This window comes from Anneissia japonica, unplaced genomic scaffold, assembly GCF_011630105.1.
Source record: "Anneissia japonica isolate Jap-2015-1 unplaced genomic scaffold, ASM1163010v1 scaffold1306_len716249_cov185, whole genome shotgun sequence".
Classification (NCBI taxonomy): domain Eukaryota; kingdom Metazoa; phylum Echinodermata; class Crinoidea; order Comatulida; family Comatulidae; genus Anneissia; species Anneissia japonica.
In genome coordinates, this window is record NW_022708971.1 from 676,984 (window position 1) to 697,369 (window position 20,386).

Sequence of the window (20,386 nt, forward strand, 5' to 3'; positions counted from 1 at the left end):
AGGTGGTGGGGGGAGGTGGTGGGGTTGGGGTAGGTTGTGGGGGAGAGAGTGGTGGATAAGGAGGTACTTTGATTTGCATGTGGCAATTTAAATAATGTAATGTACTAATAGTATACTGTATCTTAAATACAGAGGGGTTAAGATAATTAAGGGTAAGCGGGGTCTGAGGTCGGGAGGAGATGGGATATAGGCAGAAGTGTAGTTTAGTTAGTGAGGGTATGTAAATATATTAACAACTCATTACTGTAGGCCTATAGAAATAATTTTTACAGCACTTAATATATTCGCCGTGGCTAGAGATACGGTACCATATTTCTACTTCATTTTGCTAAAGGTACGGTAAATGGCATTACGTCACCATCACCCAATGAAATGCCAGAATGTGCGTGACGTCATTTTTTGAAGACTGGCATTGCATATCACCCGCAATGAGCGGTGGAAGCCTAACGATCATTGTACAGTACTGAGAAATTAGAACATCAAAAGTAGAATATTGTTTGACTTTACTGTCATCCTTAAATAGGCGTATGGTTCCACTTTAAAGTAGGCCTGTATGAATTCTCTTGTTTACAGTATATTAATTTTTTATTGCAAGTGTTGTCATATAAATAGATTACCAAAGACTAACAGTAGTGTGTGCATATATGTGCCTTGGCCAAGTCCTGAGGATGGTGCCTTGCTTGATAAGGCTATATAAATGACATGACTCTTATTATTGAGTGGTACGCCTATTTTTTCTATGACAGTAGTTCTGCATCAAAATTATTGGAAAAATTTGACTCAATAGTAATAATCACGAAGGGGAAACTCATTCTCTCGATCTAGGCCTAGATTCTGTACCAGTGACGAAGTCTACCTACGAAAAGTTTTGTGCATTCAAATTGTATGAATATTTTGGTAGGATTGTAAAGCATGGCATTATTTCGAGCTTCTTGGACTAAAACTTGGGATGTAGGGATTTAATGAAGTTGAGACGGTATGATGACAGAGGAACTAGGCTAAGTTTATGACTGATATACAGTAGGCCTATGCCACTCAGATCAATGTCACCAGAGCAGCTGCCGCAAAAAGCAGAATCCAAGCAAGGTCGAGCAGGCTTGCTTAGATTTTTCGCCAAGCGAAGAATTTAAGCAATTAGGCCTAGAGGCATGCCAAGAGTTTGGTGGAATCAGTCCTTGTTTGATAATGGTTATACATAGGCCTAGCTAAATGAAACTCTTTACTAAATGGAACCATAAGCCTATTTATCGATAACAGTACAAAGTCAAACAATACTGTATTGTACTTTTTGATTTTCTAATTTCCCAGAACCGTGCATCGTTCTCGTTTCACCGCTCACCGTGGGTGATCTGCAATGCAATGCCAGTCTTGAAAAATGACGTCACGCACATTCTGGCACTTCATTGGGGGATGGTGACGTAATGCTATTTACCGTACCTTTAGCAAATTGAAGTAGAAATACGGTACCATATCTCTAGCCACGGCGTATAATATATTTGCACCAGGGGAAGGCAGGGGGATGTGTTGGGTGGTATGGGAGTGGTTCTAGTAGTAGTTAAGCATTGTATAATAAGTGCCAATGCTACACAAAATCTGTGAAGAAAATAATAGGCTTAATATTAGAAATAAAGTGTTAATTTGTTATATAATTTTAGTTTTGTTCTATAAATGTCAAAAGGTCACATTGTTTGCAAATGATCCCTATACCATTCCGGAAAAATAAACTATTAAAAAAAATCTTCGAACATTTGTCATTATTAACTAGGCCTTGTATGTGTAGCACGATTTCAATGTTGTGTGTTTGAATGTTGTGATGATCTTTGACATAAGTTTCATTTAAATGCAAGCAAGATGAATTTTTTTTTCTTAATATACCTACCTTAGCCTAAGGCCCTACACACATTTCCATTAAAATTTAGGTCTAAGACTAAGTTAAGAATAGCTTACTAACTTACACGTATTGACTTAGGGTCAGGCTATATTATTATTATCTTGTTTCCATAGAGTTTTGGATAGATGGGACACCAAGCCAGGGCAGGGTTTCTTTTCTCTTGCCTGGTGGTTCCTGTCTTCTCAACTGCTAGCTAGAGCTATGGCATGGCTACTAGGCCTAGAGAAGAGAGGCCTAGGCAGCTGACCTAGCTAGGCCTAGGCCCCTTTTTTGGCCACCCTATCCTGCCTGGTCCAAGTCAAGCGCCTAGCCTAGGATAGGCCTAGAATTTCTAGAAATTAATATATACTTTTTTCACTTTAGGTTATCATTGTAACTACAACAGATACAGTAAAATGTAGAAATTTAGCTACTTCATCTTCTACTAACCGGTAGAAAATTGATTGTAACACACACGTGGAAAACGTCGGAAAATGTTTTGGAAGAGCACCGCCATGTTTTTTGGGTCACGCTCAGTTTTTGTTTGTAAAGGTCAAAAACTAAAACGTAAACAAACAATTTTATACATACAGGGTTGAAAAATGAATTTTAAAATAGTAGTATATAACATAAAATTGAGATGGAAAAATGAAATAAGATTTTTTAGTCGTTGCAACTAAATACAGTAAAGGTAAGGCGAATTTGAGTGCTGATGACCTGAGCGCCAGGTTCAAAGAATCAAAACTTCCGCTTAGTTAGGGCTGCTAGACGTGAGGTCTGTGTCAGTGGTGTGGCATGCATGAATGATGATGAAGCTAGTTAGGCCTATAAAAGTGCGTTCTTGCAACAGCTGCCAAAGCCCAAGTCACTGTTAAAGGGTTGGATAGTCACAATGATCAATAATGAATTTTTCTGAACTCTTTAAACAGACCAATCAACTGTGTAAATTTTCGCCTAATGGAGAGTATTTGGTAAGTATAGCCTACCTAGGCTAGGCTGGCTAGGCCTAATTTTGAATATTCATTACAAACAACCAACTGTCACAATACAGTAGCGTAGGTTAGCTGTAGGCGGTGCCCTAGCTAGGCAGGATATGCCTAGTTAAATATACCGTATTAGACCTAGGCATGGCCTCTACAAATCACTCTCATATTACACAAGAAAAGCAATAATAATGGCGAATATATCAGCCTTTTCCTGTCACTAGCAACTTCTCATTGTACTTATTTCGTAGCCCCTAGGCGGCCTCCTCTACTAGGTAGGGGCTAGCCTAGCGTATTCTAGTCAACTCGCCTCCAGTCAACTCGGCCCCATGTGTCAACTCGGCCCTAATTTACTGTGTATTAAACTGAATATTTACCAAAAGAGATTTTAATGCAAAGCCAAAATTAAAGGTTTTAAATCGTTGCCTTTGATATTTCTTTTATTTACATCCACTTACAATAATTAAAACTGCATTTAATAAAAATAATATTAAAATAATATTTTTAAAAATATAAAAAAGTATAATATAACTAATAACTATATGATACCACAAATGATGATGTCAAAGAGTACATCGGACTCACAGACAACACGTTCAAAACCAAATTTACAAATCATAAGCACAATTTGCCTCTCAGAAGCATAAGAACAGCACTGAATTATCAAAACATGTATGGAAACTTAAAGAAAGCAACAACCAATTCAACATTAAATCGTCCATAATTGACAAAGCTACGCCATACAGTACACAAACAAAACACTGCAATCTCTGCCTTACAGAGAAATTTCACATAATTTATTCAAACAAACCATCAACTTTAAACAAAAGAACAGAGCCTCTTTCAAAATACAGACACAGAAACAAATTCCTACTCAAGAATACGTACCACAATTAGCATATACACCTGCTTAACCTGTATATACCTCCATTATTTTCCTATCCACTCACTCCTGAAGATTGTTACTGCATTAAACAGCTCTGTAGAGTAAATTCACGCTTGACATACCTTTCTATTATTATTATTTATATTATTTATTATTGAGCACTATACTTCGCTGATCTTGATAATCATATTTTGTATATATATATTTGTAATATTTGTACCATATATATATATATTTCGGCCTATGTATATAAATCGCGCACTTTTTCATTCATTCATGGATTTTTTATTCAATATACAAAATTCAGGCAAAAAAAGTTAAAATTACAATTATGTCATAAAAACAACAAAATTACCATAAAAAATGAGTAAGTGAATAAATAAATAACGGGGGAACAGAAGGCAGTATAATGTATTGTAGACAAATCTAAATTGCACATTATTTACATTGCCCTGGTTGGGGTAATTAAAACAGTACATTAAAAAGCGAAATTACACGATAACAGATAAAAACGAGTAAAAAGAAATGTAAACTAAATTAATTACATCAACATTAAATCAAATTTAAACATGGATATATCAAAAAATTAGACAGTACATTAAATCAAATTACAGGACAGAAACTCAAATGATCACATCAACACCAAGTTTTATTCCGATATCCTTCAACCAGAGTGGACATAAAAATTGATTGGATCATTATTGATCAAAATTTACAAATGTATAAATAATGTACATGGTAGTTACTTGTTCAAAAGTTTAACAAAGTAAGGTATCAGGCTTCTTCGGAACCGTTCTGTTCTGTTCAGTATTGATTATCAGTCTACTACTACTGTAGCCCTGTCTGTATCGATGTCTGATCTTCAATTCAATTCATCACTGTTTTCACAAAGAGAAGCAAACTTCAATTCCGACCAAAACGGCATTTGAAGTGGACTAATTCATAAAACAGTAAATTTCACTGTTAGGATATTGAAATTAAAAAATTTTTTTTTGACATGTGTTTAAGTATAAAGCATTAAACAATTCATTCGTTCAATTTTATTTTCTTTTCTTAACTTTAATTAACCTGTTAATTAGCGTGAACAGTCTGTTTGTGAAAAACGACCTCTGAGGCATCATGAATGTCTCAGAGGCATTTTGGGGGTAAAAATTGTAAAAAAAATACCCTGCTAATGATTAACATTAAATTAATTGATAGTTTTTTGTTTCCTACATTAGGCAAACTGTGTGCAGTATCGTCTAATTATTAGAGATGTGAAAACACTGCAGATTATTCAACTATACACCTGCCTCGATGGCATCCAGTATATTGAGGTATGTCCTCAGCATACAGTACTTTCAACTGTGTAGCTGCACCAAAGATATAAATAAAATGGCTTAGCACACCTGCCTTCATAAGGCTAGATGTTGTAGAATGACAATAAAATTATATTTTTGGCTAGTTATCACATCCATTGCCACAAAATGTATATTTACTTAATAATGTAAATTTAAAGCATTTATCAATCCTGTTGCAGTACTGTTTACATGTATTTCTTCCAGGATGTTTTTTAGCAAAACCATTGCTAAATTAGAAAACAGACTTTTATTTTAATTTTTTTACCTCCCTCCTCTGATGACCTTTGAAAAAAATAAGTTCGCTAAACAAGGAATAAAAAAAGTCTCGTCTATGAATACTTAAAAATGTTAATCTAAAGCGTTTATCAATCCCATTACTAAACAGTACTGTTTACATTTATTTTTTCCTGGATGTTTTTTGGCAAAACCATTGCTAAATTGGAAACATTTTATTTTAATTCTCACTCCTCTGATGGTCTTTGAAAAAAAATAATTTCGCTAGACAAGGTATAAAAAAGTCTGGCTTAAGAATAACAATAGCAACAATCTAATGAAAAATGGCAATCCAGCAATACAAAATAAATGTAAAATTTCACGGTTCACCTAATGGTAAAGTAGATGCTAGCGACTGTCTGTGTCACAACTTTAAAAATAAATGAATTTTTAACTTTTAAATGTTACTATAAATTCTAATCTAATATTTGCATTGTATGTTGTAACTCAACAATAAAAAATTTTGCCCTTCTAATCTCAATCTCACCTTCTCATATCCCCCACCCCTTATAACTGCTTAAAGAAATTGTGAAAATTATTTCATTTCATATTTTTATTGACTGTTTAATTTTCAGTGGTCGTCTGATTCTAAGTTTGTACTATGTGGTATGTACAAGAGGGGAATAGTACAAGTAAGTGGGAGAGTGATAGGAACTTTAAGACTTGGCAAAAATGAACAAGTTCCAAGTTTAATCAATATAGTTTAGCTATATTACTGTTATTTCTTGATTCAATTTTGGACACATCCTGAAATTTGCATTGGGAAGTTTAAACAGCAAAGTGAGACAACACACACCAAAAGTAGAGCAGTAACATGGTATTGAACAATAGGAAATATGCACAGAATACATAATTTTTTTTAATTTAATTTTAAAAATTATGTATAGTGATTGCACAAATAGATTGTTATAAAAAATATATAGTTGTAAAAGTATATAAGAAATACATTTAAAGATAAGAAATAATAACCATAGCAGAAAAAAAAACCCCAAAAAAGCAACATAGAAATTTAAGAAATTATTTATGCAAAACACAGACACATTAACTAGTTTGAAACAAATGCAAATTTGAGCAGAAAATAAAAAAAGAATTTCAAATACACAAAAAACACTTAAAATTTCATAAAAGATTGCACAAGAATTATGTGTTTTTACTAAAGTATTAACTAAAGTATATCCTGTTAAGGGATTGGTGATAAAAAATTTGATTATTATTATTTTCAATTATTTTTTGCTTATCTATTAAAAATTAACTTCATTTATCCCTACACATCATCTGCCATATTTCATAATCCTAATGGGTGTGGCAGGACAGTAAACACTTTTTACACTTAATTATAATCTGATTCTTCGAGTCTTCTTAAGCTCTCGCTTCTTCCAAAATTTTTTCACCAATCATTGATATCTGTATGGCAGGACTTATCAAACTTGTGGTGAAGGTGCAAGTCTTTAAGTTTGGACTTAAATTTGTTCCCTGTTAAAACACTACCTTGTTTATATTTGTAGGTATGGTCGCTTGACCAGAGTGAGTGGACTTGCAAGATAGATGAAGGGTCAGCAGGACTTGTAGCAGTGAGATGGAGTCCAGATGGACGACACATATTGACGACAGCCGATTTCCACCTGCGAATTACTGTTTGGTCATTGGTCAACAAGTCAGTGTCTTACATTAAGTACCCAAAAGACACAAAGCAAGGTTTGTACTATAATATACAAATCCAATTAGGAAAGGGAGCTCTCTATTGGTGCTGCCATTCTTGGGGACCTCCTTCGGGTCCCCCGTGTAAGGAGGTCCCCAGCGGGTATGTCAAGTTCATGTACAGTAATGTGAAAATCAGAGTAAATTATGATGGAAATAACATGTGTTTTTAGGCAGTAAGCAGTATATTGACACAATGTTTTTATGTAAAGAAAGGGCTAAGCCTTGGAATATTATTATTAGCCATTCTTTGATAGAATATTTGGCTACCAGCGACTCGTGCGCCCAGTATGCTAATTATGGCTTCAGGTTTCACATACGACTAACCTAGTCTAACCAAAAGACTGAAACCGAAGACCAATAAAATAAAAACATATCAAGAGCTAACAGAGACAGAAAACCACTCTCCACCACACTGTTTCACCAACTGATCTGAGACCAGTTAGCTAATTAATTCACAGGTGTCATAGTATACCATCCGAAAAGTACAGATTTACTGTAGAATATGTGTATTCAGTACATGTCCTAGTCCCATAATTTTGATAATTGTTGCCAAGGCCCCACAAAATATCAGAGGGTCAATAATAGACAATGAATGTATTAATTAGACTTAGGTGTATCTTTACTGTTTGATTTCTTGTGCAGGTATTGATTTTAGTAGAGATGGCAAGTACATGGCGTTGGCAGAGCGTAGGGATGGCCAGGACTTCATTAGCATATTCGCAGCAAACACCTGGCATCTTGTAAAGGTACTGTATGCTTACAACTGGTAGTAGTACCGGTATTTGCTTAAGGTATCTTTGAAGTAGATAGGGAAACACTGATAGAGATCAGGTCTTGATGGTGAGAAACTATCTAAGTCCAGGCTATGTTTCAGCATTTTTAAAAAGTAAAATGTATTTTATTGTTAAAGGATGTTGATGGTAATGGTGATGTGATAATGTTAACCATGAAGATGATGATTTTGATTTAGTGATCACAATCATGATGAATATTCATGGTTATATTGACAATTGGAAATCAATAACATCATAACCAATTTATACGATTACAATAACACAACATGATACACATATTTGTTGTTGAATAATTTTACTAATAATTTATTTAATAAAAAAGAAATGTTTTTTTTACCTATAGCATTTTGAGTCTAATACACGAGATTTGCAGGGAGTTGAGTGGTCACCTGATGGACGAGTTTTGTGTGTATGGGATTCAATTTTAGAGGTGACTATGTTAACATTTTCAAGCCAATTCTCTTCAGTTGCAGTAAAAGTGGAGTCCTCCGTCGGTATTCAAATCCAGAGTTGTTAAATAATTTTTTAAATATCTAAAAAATAATTGTTGTATTAAACATTGTGAAAAGTGAACTAAATCATGTTTTATTTTATACTTTTGTGATGATTAACTATTGCCATATGTGGCAAAGACAAGCCAAACCAGTCACTCGTCGCAAATCTTGTTTCCAAAAAAAAAAATGGCAAAAACATGCTGGAATATCAAATATAAAAAAATCTATTTTATTGCACTAAACTAACCTTTATGTATCTATACATCATGCCCATTTTCAATGTTAAAACTACATTTTTTAAGGATTTGATGATAGTTTTTTCATGAGAAATTCCCGAAATCATAAACTTTGAAGGCTCATTATTGTTGTTTAAACAGCTGTATGTTTAAACGCTTGCAACTCCATAAGGAAATGTCGGATTTGAATGATTTTTTTACCATTTTATAACTCTTATTTTACTCTTGCCCTGTATTAATAACTCAAAATTGATTTTTGCGACGAGTGACTGGTTTGGCTTGTCTTTGCCACATATTGTTTCAAGAAATAGCAGTACTCTATATAAGTATTTGTCTCTTTTGTTTTAATCTGTAGTATAAGGTGTTGCTTTATTCGGTTGATGGTCGTTGTATCGCAACATACAGTGCATATGAACATGCGCTGGGAATCAAGTGCATTGCATGGTCTCCATCCAGCCAATTCCTAGCGATTGGGAGCTTTGATCAGATAGTAAGTATACTATAGCCTGTATAAGGAAGTCTATATCAGTCACCTTGTAAAAATAGAGTTATATAAAGGCACATCCAGCCAAATCGCTGTGCTGACTTTGGTGTTTGTTGCTTGCTTGCGGAATGGTTTCCCTCTCTCCTGCAAGCAAGCACAAATCTCAAGAAGATAACCCATCTTCAAGTTAATAACACAGGCATGTAATACTATGGCATTAACTTTCTCAACAGAAAACAGTTCAGATGGGTATCACAATGAACAGTAAATCCAACTTGGGACCCTGCGTGATTGATTGTTAGTCATTTGCAAGATGTACGAACGTAAACGGAAATGGCAAATAATCACCATTAACTAGTTAACATGCTAAATTCAATTATTAAGAATACTATCTATAATGTAAATGTCTAATGACACCACCATGACATAGTGCTTTGTCAGCTAATTCTGGCATAAGGCCACTCTAGCATGAACATGCAGATGAATGTGAGGGGAGAATACACAATGCTACCCCCTCCCACCACTTAAAAAATAATTTAAAAATCTCTAAAGCTTAGAATATAAAAAATATTTTAAATTCTTAATCTTCAATCATTTATTTGAATACTATTTATAATAGTCCTAATTATTCTTATTAAAAGTATTTTGAATAAGAGTATGTTTTAGAATCATTTTTAGAAAAATAGCACTTAAAATAGAACAAAGTTTTGACTCCATCTTGAAGTCATTCTCAAGTTCATGTGACTAAATGAGATAGAAAATTAAAGATTAAACTCAATAAAGCTAAAAGTTCAATGATGATAGCAATTTGCAATGCAGAGTGTGGGGTGTTGGTGAACAAATACTGTATGCGCATGACACCTTCCTCCACCAAAAAAAAAAAAAAAAAGTCTTTAAAGCTTGGAATGTAGAAATTATTTTAAAATTATTATGTTTAACTTGTTGCTTTCTGTAGGTCAGAGTTTTAAATCACATTACATGGAAAACTGTCGCAGAGCACAACCATGTGCCCATCCTGGACAACACTTCTGTAGTAAGTACCTTAAGCTCTGTCTACGCTATCATTAGCTCATGTTTTATGTGACGAATACATGTTATTTGCTCAGACTATGTTCAGACACAATGACTTACGCTAGCGTATTGTTAATCGAGTTGTGTGAACTTGGGCGTAGTGAACGCCAGTAATATCGCGCAATCACTGGCGTATGGTAATCCAGCAACAGACCCCAGATTAGCGTACGCCACTGATTTACGGCAGTCACACATCAGGATTTGACCATTCAAAATAAGCCTAGATGTAAACAGAAAATAAAATGCGCGAGTTACGAATACAAATATTTCACTCAAATACTTACGCTAGCGTTCGTTAATCGCCCAGTCTGGACATCTCGCTAGTTACGCCATGGATTAACGTACGGCCGACGTTAGATACCCCTGGCGTATCTCTCAGGCCTGAACGTAGCCTTAATGGTGTGATATGACATCATTATTCAATGCCTATATATGGGCAAATCACATATTTGACAAAAGGAATGTCACCATGTATATAATTATAAGTGTAAGTTTTATGTGACAAATACATGTGATTTTACCAATATATGGGTGTGATATTACATCATCATTCTCATATATAGTCAAATCACTCTTGTTTTTGACACAGAATATGTGATAGTTTGAATGAAGCTAGAATTTTGTTTTGTTTACACCTACACATTGTTTCATTGGCTGTGACAGTCTTTGACATCTGTTTTGAGAATGTTGACAGGATAGGCCTAATCGGACTTCCCAAGCTCTACAGAACATTAATAGTTGCTACAGATATTTCGCCTATCGTAATTGATGCATTACAAAAATATACATAGACACTACAGACATTTATCGTTGGTCCTAGACCCAAAAATATATTGGTCTACACTACACTGGTCTACACATTATCAAATGTGTAGGACAATCATTTTTCCATGACAGGACCTTTGGCTACATGATGGAACTTTTGATTTGTGCGACGACACAACACTAGAACAAAATCACTCATGCGTGACCACACTACCTGGCGTCCTATGTTCTCTGCAAACATAAATTTGGCCAAATTGCATTCCAGAATCTACTCGACAAGGTGACCTTAACGTTCTCACATGCGCAGATGACTTTTACTGACGTCATTACGTTCTACGTCCTACTGTCGTCGTACGATCAAAAGCTCCCTGTTGTCCCTAAGTAAAACCTTAGACCACTTGTCGGATAACTGATAATTCAATGTACGGTAAAACCCAAGAAAAGTGACCCTTAAACCTTCATCTGTCCAGTATTTTTGAAATTCCCCAGATATTTAGCAACGCATATCTTGCACTTAAAGCAAATTATTAGGTGCTACTGATATTTTTCATTTACTAAGGAAATTTGAAGGCAAAGTTTCGGAAATGCATTTTATTTTAGAGTCTGCCTACCTACCTATAACTTTGAAGAGGAATACTAAATAATCTGGTGAGAGGTAGTTATGTTACCACAAGACCAGGTACTATTGAAATGCTCTCAATATTGTTGACCTATAAAAGAAGACTTGCTTGTTTATTGATTATAGTATAATTTGAGGCTTTGATTTGTATTTTTAAGGTCACATACAGAGAGGTCGAAAAGCGGCCAAAGGTTATGAAGCCAGACAGAACTTGGCCTCCCATGTCCAGCATGTTTAGTGTCCAAAGCAAATGTAAGTTTGAATTTGAGTTTCTTTATTTAGAAAACAAATCTTACAAAACATACAGACATAACAGTATTGATTAAAAGATGCATACAGCTACAATTGTTTTTTTAAAATTGTGCAATGGAACAGACCATTATTACAAGTGATACCAAGGAAACCGTCCAACCAGTGTCCATTTGATGGTTGGTCCAACCAGTGTCCATTTTGATGGTAAATACCTAACTAATATACAAAGCAACGGTGTCAACACCAAATGAATCAAAGGAATACATAGGCCTCACTTGAGTGTGAATTCTAGACAAGATTCAACCAAACTCAAATCATCCTTCAAACTACAAAATAATTGCGATGCAACTGAACTTTAAAAATAAATATTGGCCCTAAAAGACAAGCACACAAAATTGGATATATCTTAGTGTATTCCAAGACACTCATCTTCTTACTGTCCTAGTTCTAATAAATGTAACCTATGCCTGTGGGAGATCACGAGTAGTAAACACAGTACTTTTAACAAACAAAAGGAATTTATTTCCAAACGCCCACATGAAAACAAGGTTTTGCTTAACCATGCTGTTAAGTAAAATATTTCGTAACAGTTCAGAATCATCACCACCTGGCCAAGTAAACCTATATATATACTAGTTCCAATCAACTCTTCTAATTCAGCACCTGATGATTATTTGGTTATTTATTTATATATACAGGGCTCGATTTAGTACTAGCCCGGCGTACAATATCTAGTAAAAACCTCTCCGGGCTAGCCTATTTACTCCTCATGTTGCCCGGTTGTCTAGTGGAGAATTAGCAAGAAAAAAATTTTCATTAAAAAAAAAACGGAACTTTCGAGACAATCCCTGCACAGGAGGTACCGCAGCCCGGAGAGTACACTCTAGCTAGCTTTCAGCTCTCCACATGCGTGAGTGTTTAATTATTAAGATGATCCCCAATTCATTCACCAACCAACCACTACAGGATGGCATGTAGACTTGCCACAAGTCTCTTATTTTTTATTATTTTTCTCATTCTGGACAGCGCCACCAACGAGAAAGTTAATTTATAGACGGAATAAGCGACTTGTAAAACACTGAAATCAGGCACCAGGATGACAAAATATTATTTTCTCATAATGATATTTTTAAAATGTTCAACTTTTAATAATTAAGTACTTCAATGCTATAGGTAGGCTAGGCTAGCCTAGGCCCTAGGTCTTGTCTAGGCCTAGCTAGCCTAGCCTAGCCTAAGCAAGATTTATTGCCATTGGGGGCGAGTGACTTGAGACCTAAAGATTTAACAGATGCATTGGTTTGATTGATTTCTGGGCCCTTTGTTTTAGAAAGCCAAAGTTATAACCAGGGAGATGACGTAAAACATGCTCATCTGTCCTGTCCCTGTTATAACCAGAGTCGATTTTGCAGCATGGGTGATTTTTTTTTAATTTATTTATTCAACAATATTTTGAGAGGGTAGCTCAAACAGCAATGCTACAGAAATTATGAAATTGCAAATCAACCTTCAAATTTAATTGTCGCTAATAAATATTTTGAAACAAAATTTTTTCCTGTCTGTGGGCTAGTAAAATATTCTGTGGGCTAGTAAAATCTCTAGTAAACTAGCCCAGTGGGCTAGTTACCAAAAAAAGTTAGGGCAAGCCCTGATATACTTTTTATGTATCGGTTATTTAACATGGAATACATTTCCTCAATCTTCTTTTTAACTGCTAGTAATCCACTTAAATACTTAAAGTAATTCAAATATTATTGGTTCAATATAGGAAGTGTATATTTAATGATCATATCACTAATGCTATATTAATTGGTAATAATAAAGGAAATGAAAATTATATAAAGATTTGACATTTATGCAAAATTTATTAATGGTTGTTTTATGCTGCTGATGATAATTATTTTTGTTTTTTTTGCATGCAATTTTGGTCAGTGAGTAATAAATATTTTCCCTCCCCCCAAAAAAATAAATAAAAATGTTTGTGATAAATTGTAGAAGTTATGTTGTTGATTTTTGCATCCAGATGAAATACAAGATAATCCCGTCCAAATCCCAGTTGTGAAGCCTGATCCAGATAAGCCTAATCCAAAGATTGGTGTCAGCATGGTGTCCTTCAGCCCGGACAATAAATACATGGCCTCAAAAAATGGTAAGATAGGTTCACTTTTTGATTGATTCTTATGTATCTGTTTTTGTTTGATTTATTAACATTAAGCGGTTGATTAATCATCAATTGTAAATATGTATTTCTTCAAATGCCATGAAGGGACAATATCTGATTTAATACAATTTGCAATAAATACACCAATGGGCTATTAAGCTTCTGTCTACACTCTAAATTATTAATCGACAAATTTGTGTGATGTGCCCATATATGGGCATGATAATGTCATATTTCACCCAAAAATAGGCATATTAGAAATACATTTGTCGCATAAAAAACCTCTGATGTTTGGTCAGAGGCTGATTGTACAACACAGCCCTATCTGCTGATCAAACCTGTGCTGTGTTTGGTCAGATGTTTGATGTACGGTACAACTATGCTCTGATTAAACATCTGATCAGCTTGAACAGAGGTTGGTTGGGTGTACACTTGTTACAACAATAACAAAAGTCTACCCTTTGTTAGCAAAGTTTTGTCAATTAGACTTATTTGAATTTGATTCCGTTGTCTTCTATCATGGTTCAACCAACCAAACAATGAGTAACAAGTGTCTTGAAAATTCTGCTGATGTAGAGGCTCTAGGCCAGTGCTTCCAAAAGCTTTTTCTCAGGGACACACTTCGGTAATCTGCCCTACAACAGCGACCTACCTTGTCAGAAATGAGACAAGTACATTCGCAGGCTTTTTAAAAATACAAATTATAAGCAATGTCTAGGCTTAGATTTTAACCCCTCTCAACCAATGTTGTTTATTTTTACTTGTAGAAAACATGCCAAATGCTTTGTGGATATGGGATGTTCAGAAGCTCACACAGGTTGTTCTTATGTTACAAGTAAATAGTATAAGATGTAAGTCAGTTTTTATGCAAATTTGCTTTAATTTACATTTTAATATTATGTCAGTACAACCGGATACATTACGACAGGTCCTTGGTCAATAACGAGGACGTAATCCGCATACCGTGCTTTGGGTGCTGGTTGGAATTTTTAATTTTGTTTATTTACATCTCTTCACTTGTTTTGTGCAAAGAGGCCTTCATTTTTTGCGCAGTGTACATGCATAACCTATTTTTAACCTTTTACAATGACTAGTGATAACTATGATCATTGGCAGTTACCATTGAATGTATTTTGATAATAATTATGGACAATGATTTCAGATAATCAATGCTGCCAGCTCATCATTATCATTACTAACAGTCATCTCTGACATTGACATAATCAGGGTGATGGAGGGGGAGGGACTAACCAAGCCCTATCTGGAAGAATACATATTAGTAGACTATAATCATTAAATTTAGCCTTTGAAACCCCTAAATTGTCAAAATTTTTGGGGAGTTGGCTCTCTAGACAAATACCAAGAGATCTTATGCGATGCATGTTGCCAAAACTTGAGAATAGATGGCTTTATTTTGTGTAAACACCAAGAATAATCAATGAAAGTCTGAATCTGAAGAAGGCTTATTTCCATTGGGGGTCCTTCCATTGGTGATTGGGCAATACACCGGGAGACAATCCCCTACTCTCTTCCGAATGCATTCTGTAACATGCACAAGGGCCATAATTCACACAGGACCAATGGTTTAAACATCTCATCTAGAAGACGGTGTGCTATGGTAACATGCATTTTAGCCCTCTAACTGAAGTACATGAGGAGCAGCGATGGGAATTGAACGGGTGACCAAGAGATCTATAGTTTAGCGCACACGCAGTTTACCACCAGTACAGCCGACTAAGCTAAGTTGCTATCTGTCTTGCGAGCTTGAATAATTTTCTTCAAAATCGATCTGATGTCCTCCATTGTTTTAATAGGTACTGTGGTATTTGTTTTTCAGGCCTCCAATGGGACCCACATCAACCAAGGTTAGCTATGAGTACAGGAAACAATAAGATGTACATGTGGTCCCCAGCAGGTTGTGTGTCAGTTGAAGTGCCAACAGAAGGTTAGTTTTTGTTACTATATATCATAAATAAATATCCATTAGGTTATAACATTTCATGGTTAATTCCAACGGTTCATACAGCCCCTGTTTTGGAAGGTTGAGAGATAGCTGGTACCGGTTTGCCGGGTAGCTGAGACACAAAGAGACCCTTAGAGAAGAATCAAGTTACTGTGCAAGCTATTCCACACTGTGAGCACTTTGATACTTTGGAATAAAGTGCTATATAAATCGAACCGCATTACATTACATTATTTTCGACTACTGCCATGTGCATGTATATATATGCAGATGCACAGAAAACAAATGAATTGAATGAATTTTTGATTATGCACAATTTAGTCTCTCAGGATGATTTAACTGAGTTATATATGCTGTTCAGTCTTTTGTTTCTGGGCAAAACATGCCTGGTTGTTTTTCCTTGGCAAGATTTTCTTGGTTAATTTCAACACGTCGCTTGGGTTGTTTTACTAAGGAAAATCTCATCCAGGCTGTTTGCACTGGATATTTTTTGATTAAAAAAAATATGGTACATGGTTAAAATAACGTCCAGAAATGTATATTGAGCTCTGTCCAGTTTATCAAATTTCAAGTATAAGTTTTTTATTAAGAATTGTTATAGAGTCATACACTTATGAAGTATATGGGCTGTGTTTTGTTATGTTATATATGGTTACGTAAAAGAAATTCTATCTTCATATAGTTTTACTATTTTGATATGATTATATTTTGTACATAAGGCTCTGCAGTATGTAGGATTTGGTAATAAGATAATGTTATATGAAAAACCAGTTTATCAAATTTTCTTAGACAAAAAAACTGTTGTATATTGTCATGATGTGCCTATATATGGTCATGATGTGATGTTATCATGACCATATTTAGGCACGTTGCATGTTTTATTTTTGCAAAGAAAATCTGACAGTCTGGAAGGTGACTTATTTGCATGAGTGTTACTTTTATTAGGGTAACATAGAAAGCATTTCAGATGTTCTGACATTTTTTTTTATTAGATTTGAATTCAACAATCAGAGTAAAATACAAAACCGACAAAAATAAAAACAATGTCTAAACAAAACATAATTAAAAAATCTGAAAGCAAGGAAAAGCTCAAAAATGTTTTAAAGAAATATACTTCCTTTGTGATCCATCCATTAAGATGATAATAATAATCAATAAAGAAAAACCATCATTTTTTATGTGTGATATACCCATATGTGATATGCCCATATTTGAATGTAGTATGACATCATCATATTTTATGGCAAATCACACAGATAAAATGTGGGAGTGAGGGCACAGCTTTAAGCACTTCCAAGGCTATAAAATTTTATTGGACAAAATGTGACATGCCTGGTTATGATGACACCATACATGACCATATATACAGTACGCACATCATGACTATAACAGTTTTTTTTTATCATAGAAAATTTGGTAGTCTAACAGGGATTTATTCATGTTTTTTTTTTTCTTTCAGCTTCATTCCAAGTGAATAGTTTGCAGTGGAGTCTCGATGGCGCTGCCATATTGTTGATGGGCAAAGACCGCATGTGTGTCTGCTTCCTCGCTGATCCCGACACCTGATGCAGTTGCAGCAGCCTTTGTGATCTCGCTTCCTGATGCTTTCTGACCATCATAGAGTGGAAGGGGGCTTGGATTTGAAGTAATATTCGCTTTGTATGGGTTCCAACTTAAGAATGCTTGCTGTGGAAACTATAAGAATGGCTAGTATTCCTGTTTAGGTATTAAATAAAAATTAATTAAAACTTACACAAAAATATGTTTCCTTCATTACAAATATGCACGTTCAAATCAATAAGAGAAAAATTCTTTATGATTTACAAAGCAAGTGTCAAAACCTACTATGACTTTTCAGGGCAAACACTATGCTATTATTATTATTATTGTTGCCTTTTTAATTTTTTTTTTTTTTTTTTTTTTGTGGGCAAGTGTTTTTGACTTGTCTTCAATTGGCTATAAAAGTATAGTCTCATATGCCCACCTTGTTATGTATTTTGGTTTGTTAGTTTTTTTTTTTGTGTTTCTTTGTTTATATTTTATTTTAGGGAAAGTTAGATTTGGGTTTTTTGCCTTTCCTCAATTTCAAGTTACTGTGAGGGTAGACACTCATATCACAGCCTACATTTACCCATATCCTTGATCAATGTCCATTTGAAAGTTTAATAGTACCTTTAGAACTTGATATTTTAAGTATAAGTTTTTATTTAGAATTGTTATAGAGTCATACACTTATGATCTATATGGACTGTGTTTTGTTAAATATGGTTACGTAAAAGAAATTCTCTCTTCATATAGTTAGATTATTTTGATATGATAATATTTTGTACATTAAGCTCTGCAAAATGGCGGATTTGGTAATAAGATAACTCTATATGAAAAAGAAATGTTGTAGTATTTGATATTGATGTTTGCAGTGACAACAGTGATTCTAAATGACAATTTATGGGTTTCAAAGGCTTATTTAATCGATTTTAATTAAATACATATAATTTATTGTTTCCCCATATGAATTATGGTTTTCCTTCTCGACAACGGGCGGGGGAGAGGGAGGGGAAGCTCTCAGTGATGTGGGGCCATGGTCCTCTCCCAACTGGCGTCACCCCTGTTGTTGATAGAGGTTCCAAGGTCTCCGATGAGAAGTCCAAGACCCGAGACATAAGCTCCACACCAACCTCAACCCCACTACGGTTGGAGCTTTTTCAAAACACTGTTGGGCTATTGGGAAGGTGGGGGGGGGGGGGTGGTCCTTTATATGGCAAAGGATAGAGAAAACTCTCTAGTTGATAAATACACAATACTTATCGGGGAGCGTAAACAGTAAACTGTCTGCCAAACACTTGGAAAATCCAAGGAAGCTAGAAAAAGAAGATAGAAAATGTCATGGCGAAATGGTTAAATTGCTCAAAAAATTGCCTAAAAATCCAAATTTGTTTTTCACTATAGATCAACGGTTTATTGTCTTATCAATCATGTACCAAAGTATTAGTTCTGGAAGTGGTCAACAAACTGTTTATTTGATGTTATATTGATAGTTCATTCGAATTAACAATGTATGCACAAATAACTTTGAAAGGCAATTACAATACTCAAAATCATGTTTATCCTGATGCTAAGAGTACTGTACTTTCACTTTCCAATAACTTAGGCTTGAAATGTCCAATTTGAATGAATCGCATTTTAAAGATCACATACTCAGGTATCTGAAAATACCAATAACTTGAATTTCAATATTTGCTACAACTTAACCATTTTGCCACAAAATGCCTCAAATATTCAAATTGGGGAATTCAAATATAGACGATATTTTTTTTAGGTGTTTTATTAGCTTCTGACAAACAGTGCACCTTTAAATGATTGTTTGTTTTTTGCCTCAGAAAAACCTTTGGAGAGAAATATTTTTCCAAGTAATTGTTCTGTGTTTTCCCCCGCAGATTAACTTTTTCCGGCTTGGTAAAATCGTCAATGAAAAATTAATGCTACTCCATCATTAAGCATTTATTGACTTGGTAGGGGTGGTGGTTCAAATTTAAGATAGATCATTTTAACCTAAAAGAAGGGCCTCAATGTGTATTGATGGTGAAAGAATATGTTTGTAATAAATAAAACCATGATGAAAATGCTTATATTTAGTTTCAAACACACATGTGTGGCCTATATTATAAATAAGATAAGCCCTATGTCGTATTGTTTTATATATGGGGAGTGGGGTGGGGTGGGGTGAGTATGGTAAATTACTAACCAGGAAATGAGGATTGTATGTTATTATTATTATTATTATTATTATGTTGTAATGATGTTGTTTGTACTGTTCTTTAATTTTATTAAAGAGGGCCCCTGAATATCAGTTAACCTACTGGGCTAAACTAGAAGGGTTATGGTACCCTCTTTGAAGATGGTTGAAATAAAAAATTTAAAAAAATAAAAAAAATAAATACCCACTCTGCCCCAAGACCCCTGTTACGCGCCTGGTGTTAGCGCCAATGTGTGCCCTTGTGCGGACAGGGGATGTGCCCCCCCCCCCTCTGAAGCTGGAAACTTCAAAATAAATTGATGCAATTTGCTATTATAGGCCTAATCAATAAATTCCTAATCAACCGATATAACCTTAAACATTCTTGGAATTGACATAACATTACTGATGTCGTACACACCCTTCAGTGTGAAATGTGGCTCTCTGTGCAAGCACATCTAACATTTAAGGAAAGAAGAGCTTAGATTGGTACCAGATAAAATAATTTTGTTATCAACATTAATACATTATGCTAATTTTCATCTTTGTAAGCGCATAAGACAGTGCAAATTATTTCTGTGACAGTCTTTTGAAGTGTGTAAAGCTCCATTTTATCCCATACATAGTCAAAATATAAAAAAATCATTCCTATAAAATTCAACCTGTATCCAAAGTATTTAAACCACGATTTTATATTCATTACTTGGTTATAAAAGGGCTAGGCTCCGAGTGGTTGGCTCCTCTAGCATGTCATTGAAACAGGA

The 20,386-nt window shown here is 34.7% G+C and overlaps 2 protein-coding genes across 2 annotated transcripts in view; one reads left to right on the forward strand and one right to left on the reverse strand.

Annotated features, from left to right (window-relative positions):
• The window catches only part of LOC117106621 (39S ribosomal protein L51, mitochondrial-like), a 4,988-nt gene extending 2,404 nt beyond the window's left edge, over nt 1-2,584 (reverse strand). The window contains exon 1 of the mRNA XM_033248015.1: nt 2,321-2,584. Coding sequence (XP_033103906.1) covers nt 2,321-2,387 — 67 coding nt within the window. The 5' untranslated portion in view covers nt 2,388-2,584. The remainder of the gene's footprint in view (nt 1-2,320) is intronic.
• Nucleotides 2,585-2,620: 36 nt separating this feature from the next.
• Nucleotides 2,621-19,053, forward strand: LOC117106620 (WD repeat-containing protein WRAP73-like). Its single transcript, XM_033248014.1, has 13 exons — nt 2,621-2,841; nt 4,960-5,055; nt 5,928-5,984; nt 6,858-7,047; nt 7,696-7,799; nt 8,191-8,277; nt 8,933-9,067; nt 10,017-10,094; nt 11,675-11,768; nt 13,789-13,914; nt 14,694-14,777; nt 15,764-15,871; nt 17,349-19,053. The coding sequence occupies exons 1-13, from the start codon at nt 2,773-2,775 to the stop codon at nt 17,453-17,455; spliced, it is 1,335 nt and encodes a 444-aa protein (XP_033103905.1). The 5' UTR covers nt 2,621-2,772; the 3' UTR covers nt 17,456-19,053.
• The last annotated feature ends 1,333 nt before the right edge of the window (nt 19,054-20,386 follow it).

Excerpts from the sequence above, each read along its gene's own strand:
- LOC117106620 (XM_033248014.1), top strand. The coding sequence starts at position 2,773 with ATGAATTTTTCTGAACTCTTTAAACAGACCAATCAACTGTGTAAATTT. Across the intron at positions 10,095-11,674 it reads TCCTGGACAACACTTCTGTA|GTCACATACAGAGAGGTCGA; the intron begins GTAAGTACCTTA and ends TGTATTTTTAAG. Across the intron at positions 11,769-13,788 it reads GTTTAGTGTCCAAAGCAAAT|ATGAAATACAAGATAATCCC; the intron begins GTAAGTTTGAAT and ends TTTTGCATCCAG.